Source organism: Paroedura picta, chromosome 4 (assembly GCF_049243985.1).
Source record: "Paroedura picta isolate Pp20150507F chromosome 4, Ppicta_v3.0, whole genome shotgun sequence".
NCBI classification, from domain to species: domain Eukaryota; kingdom Metazoa; phylum Chordata; class Lepidosauria; order Squamata; family Gekkonidae; genus Paroedura; species Paroedura picta.
The window spans coordinates 125,144,261-125,164,973 of record NC_135372.1 but is presented as its reverse complement, the minus strand read 5'-3'; the positions used below and the strand labels follow the sequence as shown (position 1 = coordinate 125,164,973).

The following is a 20,713-nucleotide window of genomic DNA, read 5'->3' as shown; positions in this document are numbered from 1 at the left end:
CATAGATACTGCTGCTTGAGAGTATCGTAAAAAAAAAAAAAAACCATCTTTTTCACTGTGTGACTTAAACATTATGCTTTACTGTGTATACAGTGGCTTATGTGAATGTCGCCCAGACAAATTTTGTATCTGGGGACCAGTGCCCTCAAAAATCCAGACTGCTGTGTGGTTGCAACTTGTACGGGGGAGTGAGGAAAGGCTGCTGAAAGAAGAGGCCAAAAGAAGTACCTCGTTGAGGCCACTAGCAGGAACTTGCAAAAATAAGAAACTTACTAGTTAAAAAAAAAACTTCTTTACAGAACTCTCCCCCCCCTTGCTATCATATCAACAAACACTTCAGTATTATTTTTTTTAAACAGCCATCTAATCAATCTCTCCATTTAAACCAGATGGAGAAATACTGTTCTGTTTGTGAATCCAGAAGAGTTCTCTTTTTCTAAGCAGTCCTGAAACCGTGCCAGCTGGAGCCTGGACATGTTCTGTCACCCAGAGCTCGACATCCACCTCTGTGTGGCCAGACGTTGTAAAATGTCCCACCAGGGGCACTGTCATCCTCCTCCTTGATGTTGCTGCCATGTTCACTAATTCTTGTTCTAATGGCCCAGGTTGTACATCCACAGTTTTCCACATTCACATTGAATTGCATAGATTACAGACTTAGTGACACAATTACCAAAGAAATTTATGTAAAAAGTCTGATCTCCAGCAGCATAACTGAATGTACTTGTTTTCAGACACAAAGCACATCCTGAGCAGTAGCCACAACTGAAGCTGTCCTGAGGAATCCTCTTATTATTTATCGCAGGGTTGGTCAAACCGTGGCCCTCCAGATGTCCATGGACTACAATTCCCATGAGCCCCTGCCAACATTCATGTTCGTGTTAGGCTGTGTCTTATTGGTGTTCTTTTGTGACCACTTATCCAAGTACTAACCATGGCCTTTTGAACCTGTCCATAGAGGAGAGGAAGGAGGAGAGTGCAAAAGTTGGCTTGAAACTGAACATCAAGAAAATGAAAATCATGGCATCCAGCCCTCTCAATTCCTGGCAAATAGATGGGGACGAGCAGGAGGTAGTGACAGATTTTATTTTCCTGGGCTCCAAGATCACTGCAGGGAGCGATTGAGGGCAAAAGAAGAAGGGGACGACAGAGAATGTGGTGGCTGGATGGAGTCATAAAGCAGTTGGTGCAAACTTAAATGGACTCCGGGGAATGGTAGAGGACAGGAAGGCCTGGAGGATCATTGTCCATGGGGTCACGATGGGTCGGACATAACTTCGCACCTAACAACAACAACAACCATGGCTAGCCCTGCTTAAGCTTTCAAGCTCTGTTGGGCGAGAGGAAACCAAGTAGTGAGCATAAATGGACATGTATTCCTTGGAACTTGATATGCCCAGCACAATTTCTGCATAGAGTTATTTCTTCTTAAAATCAGAAAATTTCTTTTGAATAGAGGATTGCAAGGCGGAATTCCAATACGGAACAAATTGTATATCAATTTAACCTTTAGCACCTAGTTGTAATAGATACTCTGTATGGCAGCAGTTCTCAACTTTCTCTTCACCATGACCCAAACTTCAACAGCGGTTGGTACAGCGGCGGCCGCAACATGTGTGCGGCTTCTGTGAATGCGTGTGCGTGTGCATAACAATCGAGGCAGTGTGAAGGCAGCCATTGCCATGGCTCTGCCCACTCCCACCCACACCCACCATGACAGCGGTGGGCAACCTGTGGGAAGGGGCCAAGCAACCCCAAGGTCGAGAACCTCTGCTGTATGGGGATGTTTCATTTAGGTTTTGCCACTAAGACCTATGGATGTCTACAACCACTTTTCTTTTTTTAACAAAATCAATAACGAGTGATTATCCCCAGCTCTAGAGCCTCTTGTAGCGCAGAGTGGCAAGCGGCAGAAATGCTGTCTGAAGCTGTCTGACCATGAGGCTGGGAGTTCAATCCCAGCAGCTGGCTCAAGGTTGACTCAGCCTTCCATCCTTCCGAGGTCGCTAAAATGAGTACCCAGCTTGCTGGGGGGTAAACGGTAATGACTGGGGAAGGCACTGGCAAACCACCCCATATTGAGTCTGCCATGAAAACGCTAGAGGGCGTCACCCCAAGGGTCAGACATGACTCGGTGCTTGCACAGGGGATACCTTTACCTTCACCTTATCCCCAGCTCTCTCACAAAGTCTCCACAAGAAGAGTGTTCCTCAAGTTTTCGTTTGTTTGGTTTTTGCAGCATACCTTCCATTCTTTGAAACTGCGGAAGAATGAACTTGTTTATAATGGGTTTAGTCTGCCAGTCAGGACCCGTCAATTTGTCAGTCTCCTGCCATGGTCATTTGGTCTTGTTTCTTGTAAGGTATTGATGAGGTGTCAGTTCTAACCTGTCGGTGCCAACTTTAATGGTGGTTGTAACAAGTAGGAGGGGGGGGGAGCATGCCTAAGGAAGTGTAACTGCTTGTGGCTGTTTTTCTTGTTTGGCTTCCTGCACTGTGTAATCTAGTTAGTAAGTTCTTTCAAAGAGGATGGACTCGTGGGAGAAGGGAAATTGGGATGTTATCGAGGAACCAGGCCTTGGGTGACCTGGCACAAATGATGTAATGTGCGCGGCAAATTTGTGCGCTTTCCATGGGAACAGGGGGACTCCCACCCTCTTTAATTGGGGTGTGTTTGTCTGTAGGCGATGGGAATCTTGCATTATAATAATCAATGTACTGACTGTCAAATCAGTTTCAGCAAGAATAATCATGAGCTTCGTATTGCTGCTTCAATAATCTACTTTTGCTGATACGCCAAGTGTGTTCACTGGGAAAGTCAATGGGGATCTGGCAATACCCTAGTTATTTGTCCAAATGCAGTTCTGTTTTGCCTTTTGGTCTTGTTGCAACCCACTGTAAAATTTCAGATGACACACACAGTAGCATGTTATTTTTATCATTAATGTATATATAATTGGAACTTTTACCATTGCATTTGCATGAGAGTTGAGTATTGTAGTTTGGTGTAGAGAGCCAGTTTGTTGTAGTGGTTAGGAGTGCGGACTTCTAACCTGGCATGCCGGGTTCAATTCTGCACTCCCCCACATGCAGCCAGCTTGGTGACCTTGGGGCACTGATAAAACTGTTCCAACCGAGCAGTGATATCAGGGCTCTCTCAGCCTCACCCGCCTCACAGGGTGTCTGTTGTTAGGAGAGGAAAGGGAAGGTGATTATAAGCTGCTTTGAGCCTCCTTCGGGTAGAGAAAAGTGGCATATAAGAACCAACTCTTCTTCTTCTTCTAGTAAATTTCTACCGATGGAAGATAACTGATTCTTCACCAATTCTCCCCTTCCACTGCAAAACCCAAAGTTGCCCCTTTTGCTATTGCTTACTGTCCTCTGTTACCCAAGAACAGCATTTTGGGGAACTTTCCCAGCAAGAAAGTTATGTTCCACTGATGATAGCCCCTTGCTTGGTGGAAGCTACCACTAGATCCAAGCCAAAATTTCATGATAGCCTATCTAAGTGCTGTCAAGTCCCAACCAACTCATGCAAACCCCAGCAATGAACTTTCAAGGCAAGTGAGAATCAGCTTTGCCATTACCTTCCTCTATAGAGTCTTCCTTGGTGGTTTCATACAAGTACCGAGCTTGGGCTATTCCATGTCACCTTCCTTCCATAACCATCTAATGGTCTGCTATATGAGTGACAGGGTATCAGGGCAATATGGAACTAATTTGAGCATAATTACAGGGGGTGGAGGAACAACTAGCTTTCCCCCCTTTTTTTGCTGTTCTCCATCACATCCAAAGATTTCTTTATTTCTTTCTGGATGTTTTTATGAGCACTCAGGTACTTTTTCATGGTTACAATAAAGCAGACGTGAGTAATGGATGGGGAGGGGGCAAGGGCTTAACAGAGAGTGGGTTAAAATGAGTGAGTAAAATATTAATGTTTCTCTCAGAGTGTGTTGTGTACCCTTGTGGTTGGACTCCTTTTGCCCACCAACTCGAAGAAAGATTGGTTTGTTCACAATTTGTCGGGTTAAAAGGTGGCCACCCTGCTGGTCTGCTCAGTCAGAGGATGGGGTTAGGGAATTCTGTTTGCTGCCTCTTCGTTTAAGGTAGTTACAGATAGATATGTTTGGCTGTTAGTGAGATGTTGTTCAGGATGGGACCTTTGTGGTCTGTCTCGTCTTTAAAATGAACCCAGAGCCCTGAGAAAATGGCCCAAATGATGTTGACATAACATGGGTTATCCACCCACACGGCCAGGAAGTTCAGAATTAGTTTTGTAAAGCTGTACTAAATTAATCCTAGGTTCCACATGCCCTGGAAAAACAAAATCCAGTTGTGTATGTAGGCATATTTTCTGTAGAAATCTAGACGAAATGGATCTCACTTCATGCTCAATTAATGTAATGTTAGGTGATTAACTGGGGTGTTTTACTTCCTAAAGTGTTGTTTATGCAGACAATTTATGGTTTGTCAACCTAAGCAGCCAATTAATACAGGTTTATTTTGTTTTATAATCTGTATTCAGGGTTGATTAGGTTATCCGAGATAATTTTCCATATACAAAAATTAAATAGACACTGGATTTGGTAGGGGGAGTTTACAATGTTGGTTTTTGAAGAAGAAAAAGATATGTCACTTTTCTTTACCCAAAGGAGTCTCAAAGCAGCTGACATTCGCCTTCCCTTTCCCCTCCTCACAACAGACACCTTGTGAGGGAGGTGAGGCTGAGAGAGCCCTGATATTACTGCTCGGTCAGAACAGCTTTATCAGTGCCTTGGGGAGCCCAAGGTCACCCAGCTGGTTGTATGTGGGGGAGTGGGGAATCAAACCCGGCTTGCCAGATTAGAAGTCTGCACTCCTAACGACTACACCAAACTGACTCTCCAAAGAGAAATGTATATCATTTCTAATGTACATAATTTCTCTGGTTCTGGTTATATTGTAATTGCCAAGAACTTAGTGGTCTTCTTTCCTTATACCCATTTTCTTATGACGTTTCATGATGGGGGTTTTTGCATGCATATTAACCTGCTTTTTTTCTTTTGACCTTTCAGATCTGCCTTTGAAGAGAAAATAGAAACCATTCCCTCACCTTTGTTTGAAGAGCATGCAAAATCAGCGCAATATGGCACAGAATAGCATTGCCTTTGGATTATTTGTAATGACTATTTTATCCTTGCTGGATGACAGTTCAGCTTTCCTGTTAAATCAGCGTCTGAAAGGAAGGTTTCAAAGAGATCGCAGGAATATCCGTCCAAACATCATTCTCGTCCTTACAGATGATCAGGATGTCGAGCTTGGTAAGAGCTAAGGAGATCTGCATGATGGTAATTGACAGATAAACCTTTTTTACTGGACCACGAGTTGTTTCATTCGGGATTTCACTTTGATGGCTGGTTGTATGGGTAAGAATCCGTCTTTTCCGCTGGTGCTTAAAAAAGGGCCTAAACAGGAGAAAGAAGTCATCAAAGTAGTTCGCTATTTATTTTTCAAATAAAACTTTTCCAATCCCTTTATTTTTCGAGTAGCTAAACATTGTGCAGCCTTTGAAAGAGGGAACTCTTACATGTCATATATTTTGGCATTCATCAACAATAAATGATTCAGTATTGTTAAACCATGTTGGTTCATGCCAGTCCTGCGGTTTATAGTCTTCTAAAAATGTCCCCTATCAGATCTATGTTTGCATATGTAAAGAAAAGATAAAAGCAAAAGTATTATAAAAATAAATATGAAAAACATTTCATAGGGGTGGAAGGAGATCTTAATGGGTATTCTTTTTCTGAAGTTTTGCTATTTTACTCATCTTTTTAAGTAACTTCTGGTATTCCCTGCAGACCTGATGCAATTCTTGCATGAATAAATTTCTATTGTTGATAATCCTGTTCAGTAGCTGAGGACATTAATGTTTAGAGGAATGAATGATGAATGCAGGCTTTTGACCTTGAGATAACAATCTGAATCCTAAACAGAAACGTATTCTTCCAATCCTGTTGACCAATGGGTGTAGAAGGCTGTTCAGAATGCTACCCTAAGTTGCTATTTGTAGTATTTTCTATAGGTCTTTGCAGAATCTTGTATGTAGCACAGAAACTAGAGACAACATCAGTTCTTCTATGAAGGTAGTTTCAGGTGGGTAGCTGTGCTACGCTACAGTCGAAAATGAATATTTGAGCAAGATTCATGTCCTGTAACATTAAGACTAACAAGATTTTCAGGGTATACACCAACCATTTTCAACATTCCAACCGTGGAGGAACCCCTGAAATAAATTTTCAAGCTTCAAGGACCTCCGGAGGTGATGTCATCTTGCTACACCTCCCTATCATGCCCCCTGGGAAGTGACATGTCACCGGAAGTGACATCACCACCCGCATCCTTCACCCTCCTTTCAGTCCCCCCCCACACACACACACACCTACTACTGCTATGGCGGCTCCACCTCATGTTGGCTTGAAAGAATGGCAGGAGCTGAGCAGACATCCCAGACCCCTCCAATACCATGGCACAATCAATTCTCCCCACTTTGGTTTTTACACCCACTGCCTACCACCAAGCCCTCTGGGCGGAGGCAGCCAGTTCTGTAGCTTGTGACCAAGTCCATTAAGGAAGGAGGGAAACAGCCAAAGTACCCTCTGGGAGTTTGAGAGTCAAAGCTCCCTTCATCACACTCTTATGCCATGGAAATCTTGTTGGTCTTCATGGTGCTACTGGGCACAATTCAGTTCTTCTGTTACAGTTCAGCTTACTATGTGTTTCCTTTTGTTCTGATTATCAAAGTTCAGTTGGTGTATAGCATCTACATATGCAAAGCTTCTCAGGATTGTGAAGTCCTCATTTTATCTTTAAATAGTACATGTAAACAGAGTAATGCCACCCAAAAAAACATGACAGTAACTTTGATATAAAGGGACAGGAGCTGGGAACTTGCATGGTTGTACGAAGTCAAAAATAACTCTTTCCTTCCCAACTTCTCAGAAATAAGTTAGCTAAAGCTGAGTGAGTGAAATGATCATTGCAAAATCAGCTGACATTAAAAAATGGTGGAAAGGACATTTATTTTTAAATACACATTGCCCTGGTTTACAAGGTGACTGATATCATATCAAAACCAATTACAACCACCATATCAAAGACAGTTACAATCACAAAAACCTTACCTAGTCTTTTGGAAAGCTTGTTCCCAAACCAGCTATGGCCTTAAATGTAGCTAGTAATTGTAACTGTACCCAGAAGCAAATAGGAAGCCAACAAAATAATCAGATAATGCATATAAAATTGAGAGAAATGGCTCAGCACCATGCCACTGTCAACCAGCAAACGTCACACATAGCAGCCTAGAAGAGGAATGATACTTTGTAATGATTGTGTGGTGGTGTGGATGGGAGTTATTATTCGTAGGTGCAAACAATTTTTACAATTGGCTGCTCTGTACATATTTTTAGCAGTTGAACATGGACATTTTATTTTTGGCAGAAAAAAAACCCGTTCTTTGGCCTATATGTGCAAGAAACATAAATCAAGGATATGTTTTTTATTTCTCTGCATGAGCATTAAAATTAAAATGTTCATATCTGACACACATTCATGCAAGGAAAGCCAAAGCAGCATAATTAGCCTTCCACAGGGATAGTTTTCAGTACAAATAAAAAAGATAACAAACAATGACTGTGTTGCAGTGTTTTTGCTAATGCTTCCCTTTTGAATCCATCCTTCTGTCAAGTACTATTCCTGTTTTCCTTTGGGCTCATAAAATGACTAGAGCATTTATCTCACTGCGGTAGAGTAGGAATTAAAAACCTTAGTTTAAAATGACTCAAGGTTAGGTAAGGATTTCTGGCCGCTATTTTGGTAAGAACATTGTGCTTTTCAGAGCTAGACAGACCCATTTCAATAATGCATATACCAAAAAGCTGTGTGCATTATCTCGAAGTCTCCTGTGGCTAAAACCCAGTGGGTGGTCCTTAAAAATTTATCCTTTATCTGTTTTATGCCAGCCTGCTTGTCTCTGATGCAATTGTCAATGTCCTTTGGGCGGTATGTTCACTTGCTCTGTTGTCTCTTTCCAATTTCAAGGCCAATGGACCACGTGTCCAAACAAATTAAGATCTGATCAGAGAAAATGCATTTCCTGACACTGGGGACGATTTGTATCAGTCAGGTCCCTTGAGAAGATCTGTGAGATCACATCGAAATAAGAACTCTCCTTAAAATGGCTTTAGGACCAGCGTGTCCAACATTATCTGTCAAAAATGGACAAAGTGAGTTAAAACATGAAGATGAATGCTAGCAGTTTCGGTAGCTATCAAGAAGTGAGCTTTTGAAAGGGCTTGTTTCTGCTTTGCTGTTGTAGATAGAAAGAATATTTACTGGAGTGCATGGGCTAGAGACTCAAGAGTTACTTATCATCAGTGCAATACTAAGCAGACTTACACCCTTCTGAGTCCACTGAGTTTAGAAGAACAAGAGTTGGTTCTTATATGCCGCTTTTCTCTACCCGAAGGGGACTCAAAGCGGCTTACATTCGCCTTCCCTTTCCTCTCCCCACACCAGGCACCCTGTGAGGTGGGTGAGGCTGAGAGAGCCCTGATATTCCTGCTCGGTCAGAGCAGTTTTCTCAGTGTTGTGGCGAGCCCAAGGTCACCCAGCTGGCTGCATGTGGAGGAGTGCAGGTTCAAACCCTGCTCTCCAGAGTTGTTAGAAGTTTCTTGAAAAAATGTTTGAAGAAACTTACAAAAACAACAAAAATGTAAGACGTGCGAATTAATAGATATACTAAGTAAAATCATACGCTTTAAAGCCCAGTTAGTCTGTGGCTTGCTGTATTTGCTTGTTTTTAAAGGGCTGATTGAGATTAGTTTCTCCAACTATTGTGTTTTTGCTATTGCAAAACTAGTTGACAAAAGAATTTCTGGGGGTAGCCAGATGAAAAGTTGGATATAATTGTAGAGTATAATTAGGGGAAATGGGCTATTGAAGCTTCTCATGGCAAGAAATGGCATCACCTGATAATTGCTTGCAGATCAAAGTGATATTAAAGAAGAAACTGGAGGGACTAATTTAAAAGTCAGCATATATCAAATCAGCATATGTATCCTATATTATAAAAGAGAGGCCAGAATAGCCTTCGAATAGCCACAGAAAGTTATCGGGTTAAGCAAAAAAGCAGCGGCACATGACCTGCCATTTGGTCTTGAAACTGTTTGCCCTCCACTGACCTTCCAAGGAAAGAGATACAGTTCCCTGCAGCGGAGGAAGCAGCTAAGGGGTTCAATAACGAACAGACCAGTGTAGGGAAGGAAAGAGGTTAAGCATATCACCTACTAGTCTCCACTCCTCATATTGGCCTCTCAGTCCACTTTTCAATTATTAAAGAACCTAAACGGATGGTTCACAAATCACTTTTACGATATCTAGTTTGGCCCACGCTGTTTTTAATAATTTGATCTCCAAGAAAGGATAATTATCCAGTTCCTTTCTCTGTTTATCCCATTTCTTTTCCAGTTGTTTATCATATGTTGCATTGGTTTAAGGCATTTGTTAAGTCACTTCTCAAAACTGTACATGTTTCATGTACTATTGGATTTCCCCACCATCACAATTTTAATTCTGCTTAAAGTTGCCAACAGGCGTGGAGGAAAATGTCCCATCACCCTTTAGTAACCAGCAGATGGGTTCCAAAGGAGGTGAAAGCAACCACAAAAATGTCAGTGTCTGTGGTTATGCATAAATAGCAATTACTCAGCATTTCAGACAGATGTTCTGCCTAACAGAATGCATTTCAGAAGAACACATTGTTTAAAAATATTTTCTTGCATATACAGAGCTTGCTTTCATTCACTCAGTGAAGATCTTGTGCTACGGTGGTAGCTGCTGCCAAAGTAAGTTCATCAGCCCACTGCTGTAGATGGGGATCCGTGGGCTCTGCCTCACCAGTGATCAGCTGGCCAGCAGGGGTATTCACCAGGAGCAAGATGGAAGCCCGGGTCACATCACTGGCAATGTGGCGACATTACTTCCAGCATGTACCGGAAATGACATTGTCATGTCAGTGACATACAGATGACAATGGCGAAAGGTGGGCTGCACCATGAGCCCTTGCCGGCACATGCCGAGCCAGACTTGACTGTATGGGTGGCTGCTGGCCTCCCTCAAGGAGGCTGCCCATCTGGGGGGGGGGGGAGGAAGGCCCTGCCATTGGCCCCATGTGCTGGCCTGGCTTTGGTGGGGAGGAGGAGGAGGGGGGCCCTAGTGCTGGCTGCATTTTGTAATAAAACCGGATTTTTAGCTAGTAGAAGAGTAACAGAAGTTTGATTCCAATTATGGCACCTTTAGGACCAACAAAATTTTATTCAACGTCTCAGACTTTGTCTGCTGCTTCAGACGAACATGGCTACCCACCTGAATCTTAGTTAATATCTTCACTTTCGTTAATTACAGAGGGTTTTGTAGCCCAGTCCTAAACAGAGAAACACCATTTAAAATCCACTTCAATAAATGGATTTAGGAATATTAGGATCTATTTAGCACTGCAGTATTAATTGCCTAGTACAGGGGTAGTCAACCTGTGGTCCTCCAGATGTTCATGGACTACAATTCCCATGAGCTCCTGCAAATGCTGGCAGGGGCTCGTGGGAATTGTAGTCCATGAACATCTGGATGACCACAGGTTGACTACCCCTGGCCTAGTAGATCCTTAATCAAGAGCTGATTTTGCTTTTGCTTTTCTTCTGGCCCAGAAGTTACAAGTTTCTGATCCATACTGTAGCTGTTTTAAATGTACAAAAGAAATTGAAATTGGTTGTTCATTCACATGCCTATTCAGGAAGTAGAAATGGGATATAAAAGATTCATATTCAGTCAGAAGAGGGTTTTTTTTCTACCCTGCTTTTCAATGCCCAAAGGAGTCTCAAAGTGTCTTACAATCATATTTCCTTCCTCCCCCCACAGCAGATACCCTGTCAGGTGAGGCTGAGAGAGCTCTGAAGTAAACTGTTATCTGGGAACAGTTCTAACAGGACTGTGACTAGCCCAAGGTCACCCAGCTGACAGCAGGCAAAGGAATGGGGAATCATATATGGCTCTCCACATTAGAAGCTGCCACTCTTAACCACTGCACCAAGCTGGATCTCAGTACAGAAATTGCACCAGCCCCTTTTCAAAAGCAAATTAAAGGAGAACCTGGATGTCAATCTATATATTGAAAATGTCCATATGCAAGGTAACTATTGATGACAATTCTGTAATTACATTTTTCAGAGAGACTAAGCTGACTTGCCCACGTACAGTTGCCACCTCTCAAATCTTAGTTAATACACAAAGAGACTCAATTCTGACTTTAATTCATACTCTTCAATTCCTGGAAATGTCATCCCTAGTGCTTCTTGTATGATCATCACGAGTAATAAAATGCTAGGTGGTAAAAATTCAGTATTGCTTCTACAAAGGGTCGGTATAATCTGGTACATTTCTGTGATAAATTCATAATGCGCAACGAAGTCTTTGCGTAGACATTTTTTTTTTGTTTTACCCATTTGGTCTTTTCTCTACTTGTATTTCCAACCATAAAACATGCTTTAAGAACATAAACCATGGAAAATTAACTTGCAACATTACATTGCAGCCTCGCTGTATCTGGTATAAATTTACTGTCCCGTGTGAATTGTTTCACTGTCATCTTCACTTACACAAATGGTGAGGCAGGCCATCAATATTCTCATGTTTCACTGTGCAGAGTGAGAAAAGAATGAGAGCATTTGATTTGCCCAGGGCTACCCCAGGAGCCTCTTGATGAACTCATATTGAACTTGTCTCCCAGCCCTGCATCCGGTATAGTCTATTGCAGGGGTAGTCAACCTGTGGTCCTCCAGATGTTCGTGGACGACAATTCCCATGAGCCCCTGCCAGCAAATGCTGGCAGGGGCTCATGGGAATTGTAGTCCACGAACATCTGGAGGACCACAGGTTGACTACCCCTATTGCACCTTACCATTTGAGAAAGTTGACAAGTTCCCTGTATGTTGCGCCAAATAAAGAGTTCCTCTTTTCAGTGTTTATTGTGGGGGGAGGCGTGAATGCAGGAAGAGCTAACCAGAACACTGAGGTAATAAAACATAAATAAATGAAAACTCCAACATGGCTAGCAAGCTAAATAAGCTAATATAAATCTTGGCAGGAACATAGCATCGTGACAGCCTTTGGGCCCCTGATTCAAGACATAAAGTAGGTAAGCCGAAGAGTCAATGACCTAGCCCAAAGTTTTCCAGTGTGTTGATGTCTGGGTGGATCCAGTTCTCCTGCGTCCCAGTCTGACATTCAAATACCCTGGTTCTGCAATGTTCAATGCATCAAAGCAAGTGTATTCAATATCTTTTTCAGGTCTGTTCAATGGGGGTTTCTCCCAAGAAAGTGTTCTTAGGATTGCATTGTTTTGATGCCCTACATTTTGGTTGTCCCTCCCCGATCTAATGGACGTTTGGGCTCCTCCATGTAGGCCAATACATAACATCAGTGAAGAAAATCAGTGCCTTAATGTAAAAAAGCTACCCACTTCTAAACTACAAATTCCTTAGTTGTTGCTCTGATTTGTAACTGAAGAATGCTGACATTTTTCAAAGGAGCGGTGCATTGGAACATAACTGATGACAGTCTAGAAGGCTTTTCCCACTCCAGAGACAGATGTTTTGCTTAGATCGCCATGACCGATTAACACAAAACGACATTCTACAAAGGAGAAGAATCCAGTTTCTGTTTTTTCTTTTGCAATTCCAAGTTTATGTTGGGAGGCAGTTGGAAGGAAACAAGTTTTTGTTGGATGAGTTGTCATTGCTTTGAAATATTTAAAACTGGCCTATTTAAGATTGCACAGAAAGGCTGGCCTGGATTCCCCCCCCCCCTTCCAGTGACCTGTCACTCTGTGTTAGCTCTTATACTGTGCAAGTAAATTAGATCATATGTTTCTGTATTAAGGACTGTTGATATATATGGTCTTGTCATTACAGTGATTTTATTAAAAGGGGTTAGTGTACCCATGGGGAACCTTAACATGTAGTGTTATTTCTGCACAGATGCTTCTGCCATATAAAGGGATGGTTAAAATTGTGTTATAATAGCAGAATGACGAAACATTAATTCAACCTGGGTTATTTTGGAGGAAGGGAGGATTCACTTCTTAAGCCCGAAAGGGGAAAGCTAACATCTACCACTTCCCAACTGTGTATAGCTAAAAAAAAAAAGTCTACTGATGACTCGAACATTTTTTAAAGGGGAAGGAAGTTGGCATTAGAGGAAATGGAAGTGCCAACCAGCATACTGTATGTAGAACTCGTAAAGTAGGGGGTTATAACTATGTTGTTATTCAGTGCTTACTTCTCTAAATGTAAGTCTCAGAACTGACATGTTGCCAACAAAGTGGTTCTTCTGGGAATAGGGTTGCTGTTGAAGGATATCCCATTACTGAAGAATGGATAACTGGCCTACTTCTGTTATTGGCTCACTGATTTTAGGAACTATGGTTGTTTCAGATGTCAGCACTGAGTAAAAGATAAAGTTCAGGTTTACTGGGGGCACTGTGGACAATGGTGGCCTGTATCTAGCCACACATCCTGAAGATGTAAGGGGGACAATTTCTGCTGCCCTCCCCCAGATAAAAATTGTAGGGGAAGGGATCAGTGGGCAGTAACTTCTCCAACATTAAGTAGATCTGGTGACCGGGATAGCTCCAGCAAGTCTGCTTGGCAAAGTCTAAAGCCTTCTTCTAGCCTAAAGAGACTTCTGCTAGCGTTTAAGTTGGTGGTTCTCAACCTTGGCCCCTTCCATGGGGTCACCAGGATGGTGGCCATGGTGGGGGCAGTAGTAGGTGGCGGCAAAAGTAGCAGGCAGCGGCAGGCAGCAGTGGGGGTGGGGGTAGGGGTGGCCACCGGCAGCAGCTGGCGGCAGCGGAACCACAGCACTGGCTGCCTCCATGTTGCCTTGATTGTTCTGCACCTGTGTGCCCGCCCCTGCACACCGCCCCCGTGCATGCGTGTGCACGCTGGTCCCGCTGCCGCCACCAGGGTCATGGCCATAAGGCGGTTGAGAACCGCTGGTTTAAGTGGTTCTTTCTTCAGTGGAAGAATTTAAGTAGGAGGAAGTTTCCTTGAACTGAAGGAAGGCTTCAGACTTTGCTCAGTGGAGTGATTGGATACAACCAGGTTTTCAACTAATGACAAAAGAAAGGGGAGGTCCCACTTGACCACAAACAAACCCACGATAAGCACCATGAAAACCGAGTGGATAAAAAACTCATATTGGCCTATTTGTAACTAGTACCATGGTTGCCTCTCATTCATTCTTGTAACATCCTTGTGAAATAACTCATAAACACACTGTTCAATGCATACAAAAACATTAAAAAAGAGATAATGTAATGATTAAAGCTCAACATCAAGAAAACAAAGATCATGGCATCCGGCCCTCTCAATTCCTGGCAAATAGATGGGGAAGAAATGGAGATAGTGACAGATTTTATTTTCCTGGGCTCCAAGATCACTGCAGATGGGGACTGCAGCAAAGAAATTAAAAGACGCTTGCTCCTGGGGAGGAAAGCTATGGCAAATCTAGACAGCATCCTAAAAAGCAGAGACATCACCCTGCCAACAAAAGTGCGTTTAGTCAAGGCTATGGTATTTCCAGTTGCAATGTATGGCTGCGAAAGTTGGACCATAAGGAAGGCCGAGCGTCAAAGAATTGAGGCTTTTGAACTCTGGTGCTGGAGAAGACTCTTGCGAGTCCCTTGGACTGCAAGGCGAACAAACCGGTCAGTCCTAGAGGAGATCAACCCTGACTGCTCTTTAGAAGGCCAGATCCTGAAGATGAAACTCAAATACTTTGGCCACCTCATGAGAAGGAAGGACTCCCTGGAGAAGAGCCTAATGCTGGGAGCGATTGAGGGCAAAAGAAGAAGGGGACGACAGAGAATGAGATGGCTGGATGGAGTCACTGAAGCAGTAGGTGCAAACTTAAATGGACTCCGGGGAATGGTAGAGGACAGGAAGGCCTGGAGGATCATTGTCCATGGGGTCGCGATGGGTCAGACACGACTTCGCACATAACAACAACAACAACAACAACAATGATTAAAGCACTGTGCCTAGAAAATCCAGTATAATTCCCTACTAATGCCACAAAGTTTAAAACATCAAAGCAGTAAAGAGCAGCAGGTGAAACTGGATGCATGCCTCCTTGAGTCCTGCAGATGAAAAGTGTGATATAAACGTATAAAGAAGGCAACTGTCCTGATGTGAATCATGTGAGCATTCTCATATGTAGCTTGCGCTTCTCAAAGATATAAACAGTGTAACTGCTAACCAGATCACGCATGGACTAGTTTTTGTTTGTTTGTTTTAAAGTTAACAATTAAAAACTGGGGTAAACAAAATAGACAGGACGAGCGACAGAGCAGGGTGACAGAATTCTTGAAGCCTTGGAATTCCTTGTGGCCTGTAGCACATGAGCGTGAGCCAATGGGACAGCATCATTAGAGCAGTCCGAGAAGGAACTGGGACCCCTAAGTTTGTGTCCTCCATTCTGCCACGGAAACTTGTCGGGTAACTTTGGGCTAGTCACTTTCTCTCAGCCTCACCTACCTTATGGGTTTGTTACAAGGGTAAAACGGAGAAGAGGGTAATGTTGAAAGATTTGGGATGAAGGAGAGAGCATAAATAAATAACAATAGCATTTGGATTGGGACTGTGAGGGAGACCAGAGGGAATCTTCTGTATTTCTGCATTGTTTGTAGATGGGCTGTCCGGAGACAATTGACAAGGTTTCCATGTCTCTGAGGCTGCAACAAAAGAGTTGTTATAGTTGAGCGGCTAATAATGTCCACACATCTGCCTACCTGGATTTGGGCAAGATTTTCTGTCAGCTTCATCCTATCAACAGTATGGGGATATTATTAATTGACTTTATAGAATTAATTCTAAGGAGTTCTGAAGGATACGTTTGTAATATTTTGACCAATCTAAACTGTTCTATAAGTGCTTAGTGTTTTTATTGCAGACGTCGGAATCAATCCAGAACAGTTCTACATTTAGTGGGTGTGTAGCCAATTTAGACAAGTTATATCATACGTTTTTCTAATGCAGGGGTAGTCAAACTGCAGCCCTCCAGATGTCCATGGACTACAATTCTCAGGAGCCCCCTGCCAGCGAATGCTGGCAGGGGGCTCCTGGGAATTGTAGTCCATGGACATCTGGAGGGCCGCAGTTTGACTACCCCTGTTCTAATGTATTTGTACTCCGGCCTTCCGCCAAGAAACTCAGGTTGGCATACACGATTTATCCTCACAACTTAATAAAACAGGTTAGACTGTTTTAAGCCCAAGGATGGCCAAACTGTGGGTCTCTAAATGTCCATGAACTACAAATACCATGAGCCCCTGCCAGCATGGTAATTTTAGTCCATGGACATTGGGAGAGCCACTTGGCCACCTCTGCCATATGAGAATGCTCACATCCCTCATGCACTGCATTTGTATAAGCAGCTGTGTTTATATGCCAGTCCTGCAATACAGTGATAACAAGATATTCCTTCACAACAGGAAAATGGAGTACTCTCATCCTGCGTTGTTAGACCCTTTGATTTGGCCTATTGTTACTTGATTTATCTATGAAGATGTACAATAGCTACTTCTTACTTCTTCTGGCTGTCTCATCTCCCTTAGGAATTAGGCCGAGATAGCCCTTTTATCACAGAGTGTTGCCAAGAGCAACACAGGTGACTGAGCTCTCTTTGACCTTTGCTAACTTAGAACTGGTGATGGAGAGATCAAAGAAATCCATGTAGCCCTAAGCCTCCTGAATCTCCCTTAATGTCCTTTCTTGTCTTGAAAAGATGCCATTATAAGTTTTACTCATGTTAAATCACATGAGTAAATCACACTGCATTTTCGCCCGAGGCCACCCTCCCATTGGACAGTCATGCGCAGGTATAGGGATCTTGTAGACAAAGAGGTGTGTGGTGTGGTGCCCCTCAAACATGAAAGGTTGTGAATAGATGGTTTAAAGCAATTTGGCCTTTGGCTAGCAGAGATTTCAAAGTTTTTTTTTTCTCTTGGTTTAATTGTTCAGTGTATAGTGCACCTTCTGAGGAACCCAAGAAAGCAAGCCTGGTGCAATATTCGAAAGCCCATTTCATGTTTTATTATAGTTTCAGCTGGGCATCCAAATTAGGAGGAATTCCAGACTAGGTTTTACTTAGAGCTCAGGATAAACTGGCTTGGCCAACTGCTATGAATGTCTGGTAGGACTTGTGTTCTTTTCTTTGTTCTCTGTGATTAAAGTCAGCACTTAGAATTCGGGAGGTGGTGGATTCTCCATCTTTGGAAATTTTTAAACAGAGGCTGGATAGCCATCTGACGGGGAGGCTGATTCTGTGAAAGCAAAGGGGTGGCAGTTTACAGTAGATGAGCGATTGGGATGTGAGTGTCCTGCATAGTGCAGGGGGTGGACTAGATGACCCAGGAGGTCCCTTCCAACTCTATGATTCTATGAGAAAGACACTCAACGTATTCCTGAGTAATTGCAGTGGTTACCAAGAGGTCTCCAGTCCAGGCACTGAACTGATCAATACCTGTTTTGCTTCGCCATGTTTGTAGCATCCTATATTTTCATACCACACAAGAAGCTCTGATTGTGTGTCATTGTTGCACAACCAGTCCTATGACCACCAGAGATACATTTACAAAGCAATGCTGCATCTAGTGAGGAAGTCAGAAACAGGGCATGGAAAGAATAGCGGTCGAATTCACATGTAGAATCATGGAATCATAGAGCTGGAAGGGACCTCTTGGGTCATCTAGTCCAACCCCCTGCACTATGCAGGACACTCACAACCCTATCACTCATCCACTGTAACCTTGATCCTTCACAGAATCAGCCTTTCCGTCAGATGGCTATCCAGCCTCTGTTTAAAAATTTCCAAAGATGGAGAAAGATGGATATATGTGCATGTTCAATTAATATTCTGTATCCCTAAAGGGGGGGGAAAACCCATTCAGGTGAGAAACTGACTTTCTTACCTGTCTATTAGGAAACAAGGCTTCCTACTAAGGTGCATCTGATGTGTATTGCCTGCTAAAGATAGAAACCATAATGGAGCATATCAAGCTAGGAAAATCCTTGGGAAGAAAATTAAAATTTGAAGTGCAGCAGCTGCTGTGGGATGAATTCCTGGGAGGATCGTAAAGGAAGATACTGACCTTTGGGATTAGGCCGAGATTTTCAGCAGTGTTCTTGGTTTCCTGGTTTGTCAGTTCCCATCAAGGTAAAGTGATTTGTAGGCAAACTACGTAAATCAAATCTGCTCTGAAACAGAAGTGGAAAGAAGCCACTGGGGTGTTCTTTTCGGAAGGGATTTTTGCGAAGGATCTTCCTTGTCACCGTAGCGTCATTCACTGTTGGTTTGGGGGTCGTGGGATGGAAGGAGGTTACTGGTTTCCCCCAGAATTCACCATACAGAATCAGTTTCTAGCAGTGTAGCACTATGGTTGCCAACTGGCTGGGTTTCCACCAGCATGACCGGTTTGTCTCCCTTCTGGCTGGCTGCTAGTTGACGTAGTTTTTGTATGATGAGAGGAACAGAACAGAGGTTGCTTTTTAACTGTTTGGTGCCTTTTAAGGTAAAGGAATTCTCAGTGCCAAGCCTTTTTCAGCGACTTCTTTTAAAACTTCATTATGCCTCAAAGGCAGATTCTCTAAATACTGCAGCACTTCGCGGTCTGTTCTGCTTCCCTTTTGTGATCATAGAACAGGGGTAGTCAAACTGCGGCCCTCCAGATGTCCATGGACTACAATTCCCAGGAGCCCCCTGCCAGCATTTGCTGGCAGGGGGCTCCTGGGAATTGTAGTCCATGGACATCTGGAGGGCCACAGTTTGACTACCCCTGTCATAGAATCATAGAGTTGGAAGGGGCCATACAGGCCATCTAGTCCAACCCCCTGCTCAACGCAGGATCAGCCCTAAGCATCCTAAAGCAATGATGTTCTATCTATATGGTTACATATATCTTATATCAGAGCAAGTCTCACTGGGTTTATACGGAATCCGAGCATTAGACCATACGGCCCAGTACTGTAAATTCTGAATGTCAGTGGATTTTAGGGTCTTAAGTACGATTGTTCTCTTAATAGTTAGTTAACTAACCAGTTAACTAACTAGTTAACTTACTATGCTAGTTAGTTAACTAATAATGTTAAAACTGTAGTTGTTGTTTTAATGGATTTTAATGGGGTTTTAAGATGTTGTAACCCACCACGAGCCGCAAGGGAGTGGCGGGGAATAAATCGAATGATGATGATGATGATGATGATGATGATAATAATAATAATAATAAATATAATACTAATACTAATACTACTGATGATGATGATGATGATGATGATAATAATAATAATAATAGCAGCAGGCCTGGCCTCCATTTAGATGTGTTGTCTGTCTCTTAATTTGGGGACATTCCTACATGTAAAATATGTTCTGCAGCTTCCCTAACATGGCAGAAACTGCATGTGAAAAGGCTGTTTTGTGACCTTTTGCCACCAGCAATGTGCTGTCTTTAAGATTCCACAGAACTACTACTACTACTTTTTGTAGAAAAAACTGTATGTGTCCTTTTCAGTTTTCACTACACCAGCTTGGTATAGTGGTTAGGGGTGGTGGTCTCTAATCTGGAGAACTGGATTTAATTCCCTACTGCTCCACATGCAGCCAGCTGGGTGACCTTGAGCTAGTCACGGTTCTCTCAGAGCTCTCTCAGCCTCACAACACCTCACAGGGTATCTGTTGTGGGGAGAGGAAGGGTAGGCGACTGTAAGCTGCTTTGAGACTCCTTTGCTTAGTTGAAAAAAGGGGGACCAAAAAACAGCTCTTCTTTCAGCTCTTCTTCTTTTGTAATAAGTTCTTTAAATGGGGATATTAAGTAAGGATGACAAGTGCATGTATCAAAATATTAAGGGCTGAGAATGCATTCTGGAAAGCAATTTGGGTGTCTTGTTTGGAGTCTCGTCCTTGCCACTGTTAGAGCACCCCTGTACTAGGGAGGAGATGTCCACAGGTCCTTAACGCCAACTCACAAAAGTCACAACAACCCATTGCTAGTAGGCCCACCCTAGGAACACAGACAAGGAAAAAGCCTTGGGTCATTCACAACACCCACGATTGGCATTGCTATCCCATTTTTCCCCCTAAAGAGTGCATCCTAAGCTGTGACATTTCTGACAATTGCTCTTGAAAGTCCAGCTTCCCCTCCAGGGTTCTGAACCTGTCCTCATGATATGGACCTCATGCAAGTCCAAATGCTTGTTAGTCAATCTGAGCCCATGGAGCTACAATGGATAGAAGGGGATGAGTCAGCCTCAGTTTGAGAAGAATGTAGAGCAGGGGTAGTCAAACTGCGGCCCTCCAGATGTCCATGGACTCCAATTCCCAGGAACCCCTGCCAGCGGCAGGGGCTCCTGGGAATTGGAGTCCATGGACATCTGGAGGGCCGCAGTTTGACTACCCCTGATGGAGAGAGAGAGAGAGAGAGAGATTTTGTGGCTCTGGAAAGGAGTGTTGGTTTAGCTAGCCTTTTATTTAGTTGTTAGGGCTTGGGGGGATCAGCTTAGGGAAGAAAGCTTATTTTAGTAGGACAAATAAATGTCCTGTTAAGGGGCCCATCATTCCTAACTGGTATA

The 20,713-nt window shown here is 43.1% G+C and overlaps 1 protein-coding gene across 3 annotated transcripts in view; it reads left to right on the top strand.

Annotated features, from left to right (window-relative positions):
• SULF2 (sulfatase 2) overlaps positions 1-20,713 on the top strand; it is a 349,962-nt gene that overhangs the window by 230,529 nt on the left and 98,720 nt on the right. For all 3 annotated transcript variants that reach the window (XM_077335558.1, XM_077335559.1, XM_077335557.1), the window contains one exon: positions 5,054-5,299. In XM_077335558.1, coding sequence (XP_077191673.1) covers positions 5,107-5,299 — 193 coding nt within the window. In that variant the 5' untranslated portion in view covers positions 5,054-5,106. The remainder of the gene's footprint in view (positions 1-5,053; positions 5,300-20,713) is intronic.